The sequence below is a fragment of the Martes martes genome, assembly GCF_963455335.1.
Source record: "Martes martes genome assembly, chromosome: 5".
In the NCBI taxonomy this organism is placed as follows: domain Eukaryota; kingdom Metazoa; phylum Chordata; class Mammalia; order Carnivora; family Mustelidae; genus Martes; species Martes martes.
The window spans coordinates 141,134,929-141,148,644 of NC_137892.1; the positions used below are offsets into that span (position 1 = coordinate 141,134,929).

At 40.7% G+C, this 13,716-nt stretch overlaps 1 protein-coding gene across 2 annotated transcripts in view; it reads left to right on the forward strand.

The window, feature by feature from the left end:
* The window catches only part of DROSHA (drosha ribonuclease III), a 124,531-nt gene extending 111,038 nt beyond the window's left edge, over window positions 1-13,493 (forward strand). For both annotated transcript variants that reach the window (XM_080803585.1, XM_080803586.1), the window contains 6 exons: window positions 4,137-4,278; window positions 5,739-5,821; window positions 5,913-6,016; window positions 8,102-8,194; window positions 8,999-9,045; window positions 12,429-13,493. In XM_080803585.1, the coding sequence (XP_080659711.1) occupies window positions 4,137-4,278; window positions 5,739-5,821; window positions 5,913-6,016; window positions 8,102-8,194; window positions 8,999-9,045; window positions 12,429-12,559 (600 nt within the window). In that variant the 3' untranslated portion in view covers window positions 12,560-13,493. The remainder of the gene's footprint in view (window positions 1-4,136; window positions 4,279-5,738; window positions 5,822-5,912; window positions 6,017-8,101; window positions 8,195-8,998; window positions 9,046-12,428) is intronic.
* Window positions 13,494-13,716: the final 223 nt, after the last annotated feature.

The window sequence follows — 13,716 nt, forward strand, 5'->3', positions numbered from 1 at the left end:
TTGGGTTCTTTGTATCCGACCTGCAACTCACCTGCCAACATTTGTGCTCCTTTTCTTTAGTTATCATAGGAAATGGAGACCATCTGGCTACCACTCTTGGTGTAACAGCCCTGTGTGGCACATCACTGTCACTTTTAATATGATATTCTGCTTTCACCCCGTGCTCTTATAGTGAAGCCCTTAAAATAATCAATCACAGTCTTCTTACTTTACACTAGGTGGCCCTCTTTGGTTGCTCATGTCCCGCAGCCATGGCTTCCTCTTTAGAATCAAGAGTGAATGGAGAAGTTAAAGGAAGAATGCCAGTATGTTTCTTTGTCTGTTTTAAACCAATAAACCTTTTTCCTATTAAAATTTAAGTGTAGTCATGAGAGACTGCTGTGCTAGGTAGTAGAAAACACCCTGGATTCTCAAAGTCAGAATTGGAGATGTGTGACACTCAGGTCGGTCCTGCCATTGCATCAGGGCCTTGGGCATCTTGCCACTTCTCCCACTTGACACTTTTTGGGGTTCCTTCTCCCCTATAGGAAAGTACAGACCTCTTTACATGACCTGCAGAACTCTGCCCAGAGACCAGCCAGCCTCGCCTTTGCCTGCATCAGCCCCCCCATCGACTCTGCTCTGACCTGTCCTCCACTATTCAGCACCCCCTGACCCTCTCTCCTGCCTCCCTGTGATCACCTTGCTGTGTCAGGGCCCCTTGTTTTGTCAAAGCTGTTCCCTCTAACTAGAAAACCACTTTCTACCATCTTAGTCTGTTCAGGCTGCTGGAACAAAATACCACAGACTCGGTGGCTTAGGAGCAGTAGAAATACACTGCTCACAGTTCTGGAGGCTGAAAGTCCCAGGATCAAGTGCCAGTCTGCTTGGGTTCTGGTGAGAGCCCTCTTCCAGGTCACAGACTGCTCATTGTACCCTCACACGATGGAAGGGGCTAGAGATCTCTCTTAGGCCTCTTATAAGGTCATTGGTTCCGTTCTTGAGGGCTCCACCCTCATGACCTAATTCCCCAAAGGCCCCACCTCCTAATGCCATCACCTTTAGGGGTTAGGACTTCAACATAGGAATTTGGCCAGGGTGGTGGGGGTGGGGGTTGGGGAAATGACACAAACATTCAGACTACAGCACCCACCCTTTTCGAAGACTTTTTTTTTCCTTTCCTTTCCTTATTTCTGACTCTGTTCATCAGAAGCCACCTACATGAATTTTTTTTAAATGCATGTGTCCAAGTTGTATCCCCAGGAATACTAACGCCTTGGTTCTTGGAAGAGGCTTGAGCTCCAGTATCTCAGAAGCACCTTATGATTCTGATGGACCAGCCAGGTCAGGAAAAACTGTTTTTCCTCAAGGGGCAGGTTGTCCCCGAGGCCTCTGGGGAAGGCTGGGGTCGAAAGGGGCACTTGCGTGCCCCGTGTCCTCCGTGCTGTCTTGGCACCTACAGTGGCTACTTTGTGTGGCTTCCTTTGGAGATTAGCAGCCATGGGGTGTCTGTCATCTTAGGGTCTATCCACTGTCAGCACAGTGGCACGGAATTGGGCTCCACAGATGCTAACTGAATTGCTATAACTCTGAGGGGGTTTTCTTCCTTGTGACCCCCTCTTGTTCCCACTTATTGGCAAACAGCGTGATGCCTTCTGAACTAGAATTCAGTAAAGGCCAAGGGAGGAAGCTGTCATTTAAAGGACTGCCATGCGGACTCTCTTGATTAGGTATAGAGCAGGTCTTCCTTCTTTTCAGTTCATCTTCTCAGTTTAAATGGACTCTACAAATATGGATGGTTTATAGCTTCCTTCTTCCCCACTGAGTTTTGGTTCAGGCTCTGAATTTTGGCAAGAACTTCAAGATCGCTTTCTGCCGGCCACCCTGCGGCTTCAAGACCCGTCAGGGCGTATCTTAAATAAACCAGAAGCATTTGTTTCCATTCTCATTGCTTTCCTCTTTCTCTGTCCATCACCATTACTGTGTAATACTAACAAAGGAGCCCTGATACTGGAAGGCAGCTGCAAGGGCCTGGTAGCCTGTGATGTATTATGGTGTGTTGTGTGGGCTCATGTGGTGTACTTCGAGCTTGTTGATTTTGAGGCATGAAATCCCCAAATAGGCAGCCTGAATTAGAGTTTTGTGTTCTCACCAAAGCAAATACTGAGAAAGAACCCAACTTGCTCAGCGTAACCATATACTCAAAATAGCCCTCCTATTCCCCCACTGGCCTCAACTTTGAGAACTGCCTCCCCCACCTCTTCATGGAGAATCCAAATGAAAAAAGATCTCTCCCTTCTAGCTCAGTTATTCTGTAATTACAAGATATTAGGCTGATGGGCTCCTATTGGTTGGGTTTTCTATTAATGTTACACGGTAGGCCTTTTTAATTTTGAGCTTCTCTGTGGATATTAATTTTAATGAAACATTCACTATATTGAGAAAAAAGATAGAGTTGGGGGAAATAGGAGGAGGATGGGAGCAGAGACAAGCAAAGAATAATAGTCTTAACTCAACAGCAAGCATGGCTTATGAAGATCAAGTTGTATTTCTGCTTCATGCATCACTGTCAGACAAATTAAGAACATATTGTTTCTTATTTATCTATTGTCAAGGATGCAATCTCAGGCATTGAGAATAAATCTTGATTTTCATAAGCTCAGTTGACACTGGAGCCACAGAGCATAAAACTTGCATCTAATAAACAAAGTGCAGTGTGGAACAGCAGGGGGTCCAACGCTAGCACAGCCCACAGCTGCTTCGTGCTCCTGGGCCCTGGTGTCAGGGCTGTTCCTTAGCAAGAAGGGATTGTTGTAGGAGACCAAGAATTTGTTATAACTATTGTAAGAACAGTTCTACTTTTTGGCATGTTATTCCCCAAAATAACATGCTTGGTCCATTATCTGTCTGCTGCCCCTAGCCTTCGTCCTCACTGCCTCTCGTGAGTGGTTCCCAAGTGCTGAATTCCTAAACTGTGCTTGCTGGACAGGCACCTCTGTGATGGGTTTGTTGTATAATTTTCATGCCCTGTTTACCGTTAATACTTACGGTGGTGCTTGGAGGACTCTTTGCTGACTGAAATTTTTGCTAGAGATTTTTGTTCTGAATTCTTGAAGTTGAAATGTGAAAATTACATTTCAGTTTGATTAGAGATGGAGTCCCAATTTGATAAACTATGACTCAGGATATATAGTTTATGTCCTTAAAATAAAAAAAAATAAAAATATAAATAAACAATTCAAATATTTTAAGTAATGCTTACTAAAACATTACTTCCCCAAATCCTAGAGTATCAAAATTACCATCAGTGCTGTGAAACTTGAAATTTATTTTAGACACGTTAAAAATACTCCTTTAAAATTAATGTACAGTGACAGAAAACAGGTCAAGTTTATCTGTGGATGGTGCATCAGATTGATTGATTGCAGAGGGGCACATGGAACTTATTTGCGATGACAAAAATGTAGAAAGTTGTCAAAACTCATCTAATTGTACTTGAAATGGGTATGTCTTATTGTCTGTAAATGATACTGTAGAACAGTTGATTTTTAAAAATGTTAATGCTCCTTACACTTAGTTACATTACATTTAGTGGAAGCTATGATCTTTAATTATGGTATAGTACCATCTCCCCAACATGGCTCATTGCTATTAAACAACTAAATAAACTATTTAAAGGATAGGTAAAATCCAGGAGCAGAGTAAATTATTAAGGAGAAGCTAGAAGCATATGGAGTTTGTTACAGCAGCCTGGGTATAGTGGTTGAGGACTTAAACCATTGCTCACCTTGGTGTCCCAGTTAGTAACGTGGTCTCAGTCTGGTTGGGCCCAACACTGGAGTGGGAGAGAGATTGCAGTGAAGTGGTTTCTTTTTTCGTGTGTGTGTGTGTGTGTGTGTGTGTGTGTGTGTGTGTTTGTGTGTGTGGTGTGCATATTTAAGATTTTACTTGTTTGAGAGAGACAGAGATAGTGACAGGGAGGACAAGAGGGGAGGAGAGGGAGAAGCATGCTCTCCCCTGACCAGGGAGCCTGACACAGGGCTCGATCCCAGGACCCTGGGATCATGACCTGAGCCAAAGGCAGACGCTTAACCTACTGAGCCACCCAGGTGCCCCGTGAAATGGTTTCTAAACATGCCTCAATTCCTTTTGGCCAGTTGTTGCGAAGCTCTTTGGTGAATAACAGAACTCAAGCCAAGGTAGCTGAGGAGCTGGGCATGCAGGAATATGCCATCACCAATGACAAGACCAAGAGACCTGTGGCCCTTAGGACCAAGACCTTGGCAGACCTTTTGGAATGTGAGTCTTAGAGTAGAGGTTTTCTCTTAACCTGCAGATTCAGAATGTAAATCAAATGCTCCCACATTTCTCTTACTTCTCATTATTATTATGTTGTAATAAAGAAACCTTTTCTATTTTAATTTTTATTTATGCTTTTCTCCGAAGTTCGTTAGAAGGAGAATATTTTGGAATTAAGACATGTGAATAATGAATTTTATGTTCAGTCTCTGTTCAGTGGTATCACCCGCCCCCCATCCCTGCTTCTCTACCCCCCTCCCCATCTTAATGCTTAACCATCACATCCTTTGTGGGAAACAGAAGCAGAATGCGAAGATTGGTAAGAGTGACTCATAGCTTTTCTTGCCACCCAGCAGCCTTTGTACAGGGGCATAGGAGAAAGAAGGATAATTTGTTCACTAAATACCAAAACTATTATCTGTTGTTTTGAACGAGCTCAAAGCTCTATGGACAAATATTGTCATCTTTGGCAATTTCTGATATGGTCTGGAAGCATTATAAATAATCCTATTATGGCTAACTAAAGGATTATATGCATAATTTTATTGTATCTGATACTACTTTAAAATAAGTGGGCCATTCACTGGGCTTTGGAACTTTTTAAAAAAACGTTATGGTATTTTTGACGGTTGGAATTACATACAAATATTAAAGTCTACCATGCAAAACCAGCTCATTGACAAAGTACAAGGGCAGTCTGACCTCTTTTTCAATTAAGAAAAAGTTACTTAAAGATTAAAGTTACAAAAAAAGTTAAGTGATCAGTTTCACTGGCAGGTTTGTTTGGGTTTTTGTTTTGTTACCTCAGTGAAAGCTATTTTTATTATCTTCTTTTAAAAAGTCACCATTTGTTTCCTTGGTTAAAGTGCCTTTTCATGAAGTCATCTTTGGGGTCACCATTTCTTAATGCAAAGTTTGATATATTGTTATATTGTCATTAAGCCTAGTATTAAGTTTTTCTCTGGGCAGATTGACTTTACAAATTGTCCCATTTCTGTACGTGAAATATAACACAGACCCTTGTAAATGGCTAGTCTTCTCAAGACTGGTATGGAGAATGGCAGTCCACAAGAATATGTTCATTCCATGGTCGTTTCTGATCTTCAGGTTTTCTTTCGATTTGTTGTTGTCATGGTTGTATTCCCAGATATCATTCTCTCCCTGCTGTACAATAGCATTTTGTGTACCACTTAACTATTTATTTAGCCTTTAGACAAACGTAGTTTGGTCTTTGTACTCTTTGATTTTTGCATTTTATTCACACATCTATACTGTTGCTTCTAATATTAGTGATGAAGGGAGATTCTTGTTTGAAGAAAGAGGATAGGATAATTCTAAAAAATAAAGAGGGTCTGGGAGTTGAAAACCTCATTACAATGTTTATTTAAAGTCTAGTATCTTACTCTTTGAGGAAATGGCAATGCATTGTGGTTTTATTTTTTAAATGTTCTCTTTTTCAGCATTCATTGCAGCGCTGTACATTGATAAGGATTTGGAATATGTTCATACTTTCATGAATGTTTGCTTCTTCCCACGATTAAAAGTAAGCTCATATAAAATTTAAATTACTTATATACTTCATGCTTGGCGATTCCAGAACCCATTACTAAATACTTCTCGGGGACTTGCCACAGGAGTTCATTTTGAATCAGGATTGGAATGACCCCAAATCCCAGCTTCAGCAGTGTTGCTTGACGCTCAGGACTGAAGGAAAGGAGCCAGACATTCCTCTGTACAAGTGAGTACTTGCTCCTGCAGGCATCGGACTGTTGAGTTTCGAGTCGATGCTCCAGGGGTCTGGAGGAAGGTCGAACCACGGGGGGAGTCCTGACGAGGGGCCTGGCCGGGGCCTCCTTGACACCGACTCTGGGCCCAGCATGGAGTCTCTTTGGGCATCTCCGTCTTTTCTTCTAAGTAAGTGGGTCGCCTTTGATTATCTGCGCTTTTTATGTTTGTCTCATTTCTCGTAATCTCCGCTGGGCTGTGCATCTAGGTTAGAAGATTGTAGCTGTTTGTGACAGTATTTGGGCGTCCCTCTCCACTGCGCCCTGAGGCCTGCTGGCCTCTGTCCCTGTTGCCTGACAGCTCCGCGCCCTGTCAGGCAGCCGCTGTAGGCAGCAGGCGGTTCTCCACTGGCCCTGTGTTAGTCACAGATTTGGAGTGTTTCTTCTCAGAATGTGTGTCAGAAACTGCGGTGTACTTTTGAGTATCTTTAGTGACAGATCGTCATCCTCTGAGTGGTAGCCAAAAGTCGTGCAAGAAGAATGCGGGTCACGGCACACATAATGTCAGTTTTGATGAAAATAGGAGATTTGACTCTGAGGTAGAGCAATTATCTTGAGACTCTCCTTTGTTGCTTCAGAAGGTGTTTTCAAAGAGGAGTTAAGAAAGGACTGGATTATCAAAATGGGTGGATTGCCTCCCAAAGTATTATCTGGGTATGTGTTTTTAAGGATGTTTAAAAATCTGGTTTGAATGCTGGTTTACCCCTTGTCTCTACACACACGTGGTGGCACGCACACACATTTGTGCCAGTGTTCCATATGGAAGAAAAGCCCTTCTCTGTGGACTTTCTCAAACTTTGAAAGGAAAAACACCAGAGTGGCAGCTGGGAATTTTAAATCCTTTTTTATGTGTTTGTTTAATAGTCCCAACACGTTATAGGCTTTTTTGCTAAAGGAACTGAGGCCAAGAGAAGTTTGAGTCACCCCACAGCAAGCTACTATAAATTGTCCCAAGAAGCTGTCACTGCAAAACAATGTTTCCTTTACTTATTGGGAGAAATCCCCAAATGTTTAGAAATAGGACTTTAATATGTACCTAATAAGCATAATGACCATCGGAACTGTATTACATGAAAGGCTCAAAGTATTTCCTCATCAAAGTGATAATTAAGGTCCAATAAATAAAATGAGGACGATAAACTTCTCATAGCACAGGCATGCTTACTGTCATAAGTGCTACCTTAGAGTGGCCACTGTGTGCTTTCATCCCACGGAGTGTACAAAACACAAAGGAAATGACTCTGCTCCCTTCTCATAAATCCCCCAAATGCAAGTACACGATGAGCTTGTTCTTTTTTATCAAGATGATAGGGTTGTTTTGCATTTTTTTTTTCAAGATTACTGTGTGTGTTCCATTATCTTTGTTGGCTACTTTTAATTTCCCTTTTCCATAAAGTTATCAGTTTTACTGCATTAGAAATCTGCACCATGTCATTAAAATCCAGACTACCTGGAGTTTTGTTTTTTGGCAGTTGTGTTGTGTACTTGGAGCTATAGCGTACCTTTGAAATGATCTCGGATGTTTCAGAAATTAAATACATTTTCTGATCTTTTAGATAAGATGCTAGGCATTGGAAAGAATTCATGAAGGATGAAACCATTCAGATGTGGCTTGAGATGTATTGCCCCAAGCAGTTACATTTTTGGTTGTGATTAGCACTGAAGAACAATGAACAGACTGAAATGGTTAACTTTCCACTGCTGGAAGTTTGTTAGTCTTAGGATACTTGGAATACATACACTTTGAAATTATTTAAGACATTTTACACATCACTGCTAGCCTTCAGATGCTATTTATAATGCTTTGGGAATGGGAAAAGATATGTAAAAATCCAGTGTAGAATTTTTAAAATTTCCTACTTTAAAAGCTCTCTACAGATTTGTCAGCATAGCAAATAAACTTACTTTTTAAATTTTCTTGTTATTTTTACCTTTTTCTGTCTTAAGTGATAAGTACATGGCTTTTCTTAGAGTTAAATGTTAGCAGTGAGAATGAAATAACACCTTACCATAATTAATGTTCTTTTTTTTCCTTTCAGGACTCTGCAGACGGTAGGACCCTCCCATGCTAGAACCTACACGGTGGCAGTGTACTTCAAGGGAGAAAGAATAGGATGTGGGAAAGGACCAAGGTATGAGAAGAGAACCTTCTGATTTCTTTGAATGAACATTCTGTATGTCCGAGAAGTCCCTGCTTGGTATTTCCAAACTGTGTAGTCTGTCTTTTTAAACTCAGAGTACAGAATGTTCAAGGGTGGTAGCAAAGTAAATCCTAGGATTAATGTCCCCACCTTGCCTTGGACAGTGGGAATGCCTTTGTATAAGGGGCTTTGGCTACCTTGAGAAAACCACATTACCTGGTACGCAGGTAAGGGCCGTCCAGTGTCAGTTACCCAACAGGGTACCGAGCATGGCTGCAAGCATTTTATAGGACACGTGCGTGACACAGCCATTAGACATTTGATTTCTTACTGCCACTCACTTGAGCTTTGTTGGAAATGCTAACTAACATCCTCTCTCAGGTAGAAAGAAATATGCATTTTAGCCTATTTCTTTGAACCCCCTAATTTATATCTTAAACTGAGAAGTGATTGGAAGTCTGTCTATACGTGCATTTTTTTTTTTTACTCTTCTCTCAACTTTATGCTAAAGATGTTCAAACTTAAGTAAGAAATACTTCAGACCTAACATAAATGGAAGACATTTTATTATACCATTAAAAATGTGGAACAAATAACATAAATAGTCTTTGTGCAAATAAATGATGTTTCTGCATGGCCTTGTGTACATTCCTAACTTGTGCGATTCAGTACGTGACAGAAGTAATCAGATAAATTTTATGCACCAGACATGAAAATCGACCTGAATAATGTGTGGCCATAGCTTGTGCTGATGAAAAAAAAATCTTTAAACTGCACCTTTATTTTATTTAATAGTATTCAGCAAGCGGAAATGGGAGCAGCAATGGATGCACTGGAGAAATGTAAGCCTATCCCTTTTTCTATAATGATATGTTCATAATGTGTGTTTTATGGAAAGAAAATGGGGAAATATAAAAATGGTAAGTGCTGATAAAATGTGATCTTTTTTTTCTTTATAATTACTCACTTCCTAGAGTATAGTAGAATGTAAGATATGTATAAAATGGGCTCATAATTTTTTTGAAAAGTATTCCCGAATGCTTTTTGATTTTCATTTTCCTTTCTTGCATGGAGTCCCACTCAGCTCAGGTAGCCCATGGGAAGAACCCAGTGTATCTTCTTCTATATGTTTCTCTATACTTCTAAAATCTTATACAAGTGAAGGTTTTTTCCTTTTAGTTTCTGGCTTTTGTTTCACGAGTATGAGATATTTATGTCCTTTTCTGCATCTTTCTATTGTTGCTCAACAATGTATCATGGGCGGCCCAATGTATCAGGGGCGGCCCCCAGTTCATTCTTAATGGCTGCATAGTATTTCACGCTGTGGATTTGCCATATTCTATTTAGCTTTTTTAGTTTTGGTGGACATTCTTTCTGTTTTTGTTTTTATTTTTTAATCACTGTTGACAGTAAATGTCTATATGTTGGTCCTTTTGGTTCTGTGGGATAGATTCCCAAGAGCAGGATGGCTGGGTGGAAAACACTTCAATTACATAATTGGCCACGTAGGAAACTACATAGTCTCTTGTAAGTTGAAGGCTTAGCAAAGAATTTTTCTTCTGAGATGGGCTATGCTACGCAGCAGAGTCTGTGAGCAAAACACCACAGTGCAGTTCCATTACGCTCCAAGTACCAGCCAAACGTGGGACAGAGCAAAGCGCGGGAAGCTAAAAGTCACGAGGCCCAGGATGCTCAGCTGTGGGAGATTCTAGGGAAGGCAAGAGGGCAGCAGCCAAGTGGAAATCAGCAAACGGTAGCTTCCTGGGATGGGGGGAGGGAGGACAGGTTGGGGGCAGTAGCTAGTATTTCTAGGTTCCCGTGGCCATGGAATCTAAAACACTGAAAGTTTTAAGTTAGCACTGTTAGGGAATTTTTCCACTCATTATTTACAAATGCACGATCACATACTGAAATAAAAGTGAGATTCCATTTTCTACCTGTAAAGTTACTGAAGGTTCTCTCTGGATCCAAAACTTTTTTGTTTGTTTTTTAATGATAAAACAGTCCTGGAGAGAGGGCCTGTTCAGAGACTGACCTCCACATACCTAGTGGCAAGAGTGAATCGTTTCAGCTGCTGGAAGGCAGTTTGCCTATATCCGGTCCTTAAAGAAGTCCGTCCTCCTTGATCCGGAGACTTCATTTCTAGGAACCAAACTTAAGGAAACAACTGGAGTTATGAGCTCAAGTTCACACGCCACGATAATAGTGACAGCTTGATATATAATAGCCAGAAAACACATAAGTAAATCAAACTGCATGATTAACAGTAGGGAAATGCTTAAATAAATGATACTATAGCCCAGGGGTTGGCAAATGTTTTCTGTAAAGGACCAGATAGGAAATATGTTAAGCTTTGCAAGCCACACAGTCTGTCACGGTTACTCGAATCTGCCATTGCAGCAGGCAGGAATGGATAGTTTGCAGATGAGTCGATGTGTCTGTGTTCCAGGAGACCGTATGTACAAAAGTAGGTGGTGGGCAGTGGTTGACCAATTCTTGCTTTATCCAAATGCTGTAGTATGTTGCAATCATTATAGCAGTATTTTTGAAGACTAGTGGTACAGGGAAATACTTACAGTAGAATGTTTTAAAAAGTACCCATAAAGAGGTACCAGTGCTGTTGTCTCCCAAAGTGAGGGTGGGTGCAGAAATGATTAAATATTCAAATGTCCATGTAATATATACACATTTACACGGTGTATGTGTACGTATGTGTGTAGCATAACTTCGTAGGAAACTAGGAGGATACATTCTAAAAGTTTATCAGTGGTCAGATCTGAGTGGGGGTGTTTTTTTTTAATGCAGACTAGGTTTTAGAATAGAATTTACTGAGGAAGTAGGGTTCATTTTGAGAAAATTGCTTTACAGCTAACTTTTTTGGATTTTGATTTATTTTTTAAAAAGTACTTAGAATACTTGAAACCTGTGTTTTATACAATGCATAAGATCAACTTGCTGTCATTTAGGGAATAGGATTTTGTTCCTGTTTCATTTCTAAAATACAGATGTCACTGTGTATCTCTTCTGTTTATAATTAGTCGGTGACTCAGATATACAGGGTCTTTACTGATTCACCCCCCGCCTCAGATGCTTTTCCTACCACCCTGTTCCTGTCCCTTCTCTCACCTGGGGGGGAGGATGGGACACTATATTAAAAAGGGGGAGTAATTTAGGAATTTGCTATATTTTTATATCCACTTTTATTATGTTTCATTCTTAACAAAAAACAAACGTGCTCTTCCCCAAACATGCCATGCTCTCTCACATCTCTGAATCTTCCTATTTTTAAATACAAAGCAGGAACTGTTGAACTGGTTAGGGAGAAGAGTGTCCTTTTCCCTTCGTGTTACCAGGTAACTTGGGTAGCTCTCATTCACCCTTCATGCACGCCTCCCTTCGTGAGGTTTGCTGTTGAAGTATGTATTCATTGACTAAGTGTATAAAGTGACTTTTATTATCGTTCCATCCTTGGTTTCTTACTCTGTCTCTGTACTTGTTATATGCCACAAATGACAACGGAGTCATAACAATTTTTAGATCTTAACCAAGATTTTCACTGTGTCTAGCATTCCTGCACAGGGTCAAATATCAACTGAAATATAGCTCAAGCTATACCATTGAGTGAAACGTTTCCTTTAACCAAATAAAATTGCTCTACCTGAGTTGCTGTTGCTGACGAAGCATTGGGTATCCCATGGTAAACTATAAAAATAGGATGATCAGAAATAATGACTTAATGCCTTCTGTCCATCAGACCTTTTTCTTCTTTTCAGGAATTTTAATTCTTGGTAACTAACAGGGTGATAATACCATTATTTGTTTGGAGCTTTTGGTTTGAGCTTTGCAAAAGTACACAGGTCCACTTGACTACATTGTGTAATCTCTCCCTGACAATCACGTCTTACTAGGAGAACCGTGTTAAAACACCTGCCTACCTGGAACCATCCTGAAGCCACGCATCTGTCTTAACATTCCTATATGTTTTGGTGCCTTTTATACTCAAGTTCACATCAGGTATCGCAGTCTAGCGTCAGGGTGCAGGTGCCGACTGCCAGTGGGTTTTGAATGACAAAAGCCGAGGGAAGAGACCGAGCAGTTGTTTGCCTCTTGCCTAGGAACGTACAGCTCTGTTTCTCGTGAATGTGTGTGTGTGTGTTTAGTCTGCGTCGTTCTTTGCACCAGAGGCTACCCTTTATTGAGTATAAAATGTATCTCCTCGTGTCAGATAACTTTCCCCAGATGGCCCATCAGAAGCGGTTCATTGAACGGAAGTACAGACAAGAGTTAAAAGAAATGAGGTGGGAAAGAGAGCATCAAGAGAAAGAGCCAGATGAGACTGAAGACATAAAGAAATAAAGGAGGGCACGGAAGTGGTGGCGTATTTCCTTGCTTAATAACTGTGACTGTTGCCCATCGAGATCTAGCCTAGTTTTCCTACAGACAATGAACGAAGGGTGCCCGTTGAAATAAAACACAAAGTCAAATCGCTGTTGTCGTTTTACTGATCTAATATGCTGGTCTTTGTTGCAAAGTATTTGATTTCTCTTCTATTTAATGGAAAACTTCACTTTGGTGGATGTGCATATTCCCTTCTATTTTGTTCTTTAAACAATAAAATTCAAAAAGCATCTTCTATGTGGAATAGATCCTGTTTTTCTCTCTCCATCTGAGATTGTGACACAAGACTTCAGCTGACAAGTGAAAAATCCACCTCACCAGATACTTGAGCAACACTCTATTAACAACTGTACTTTCGGAAATCTCCGGATTATTAACTAGATTTTTCAGCTTTCATCTGGATGTTTATCGTCTTCTCAACTGCAAATGCTGAACTTACCCCTTGCTCAGCAGTGAGTCCTTTGAAGAAGGGATCCCTTTAATGTTTAGCTGGCTAGTGGGAGTGGGGAAAGACACATTTGAGTCACAAATATTCTTTGTATCATTAGAATAGGGAAGAAATCATGATTCTAAGCCAGGTGGCACTTTAAATCAGATACTCTAACCCTGGGATCCGTGGACACTTTAAGAAGTTTATAGACAGACCTAAAGGAAGTCTCCGAACCTCCTGAAATTGTGCTGGATTTTATGTGTGTGGGGACGGGAGGGGAAGGTTGGGAGCGGGCGGGGAGCAAGACGAGGAGTCTTCACAGCTTTCATCAGCTTGAAGTGGTCCCTGCGATAAAGGGCTAACAATACATTAAAAGATACGACATTTTAAAAAATGTTATTTTAAGCTGAATATCACTTGTTTCTTATTAATAAAGGCAAAACCTCTTTTTTTTTTTTTTTTAAACAAATGTGTTTTCATTCATTATTTTAGCAAATACATAGTGAGTACCTTCTGTGTACTGGGCATTGTTCTAGGCTCTGGGGCTCCAGCAGTGAACAAAATGAAACCCTCTCCTGTCCTCAGAGAGCTAATGTGCTAGTAGAGAAATGCACTCAGTAGACAAGGAAGTAAAACGTATGGCACATGGTGGTGTAGATGACGGCTGAAAATAGAGCAGGGAGGT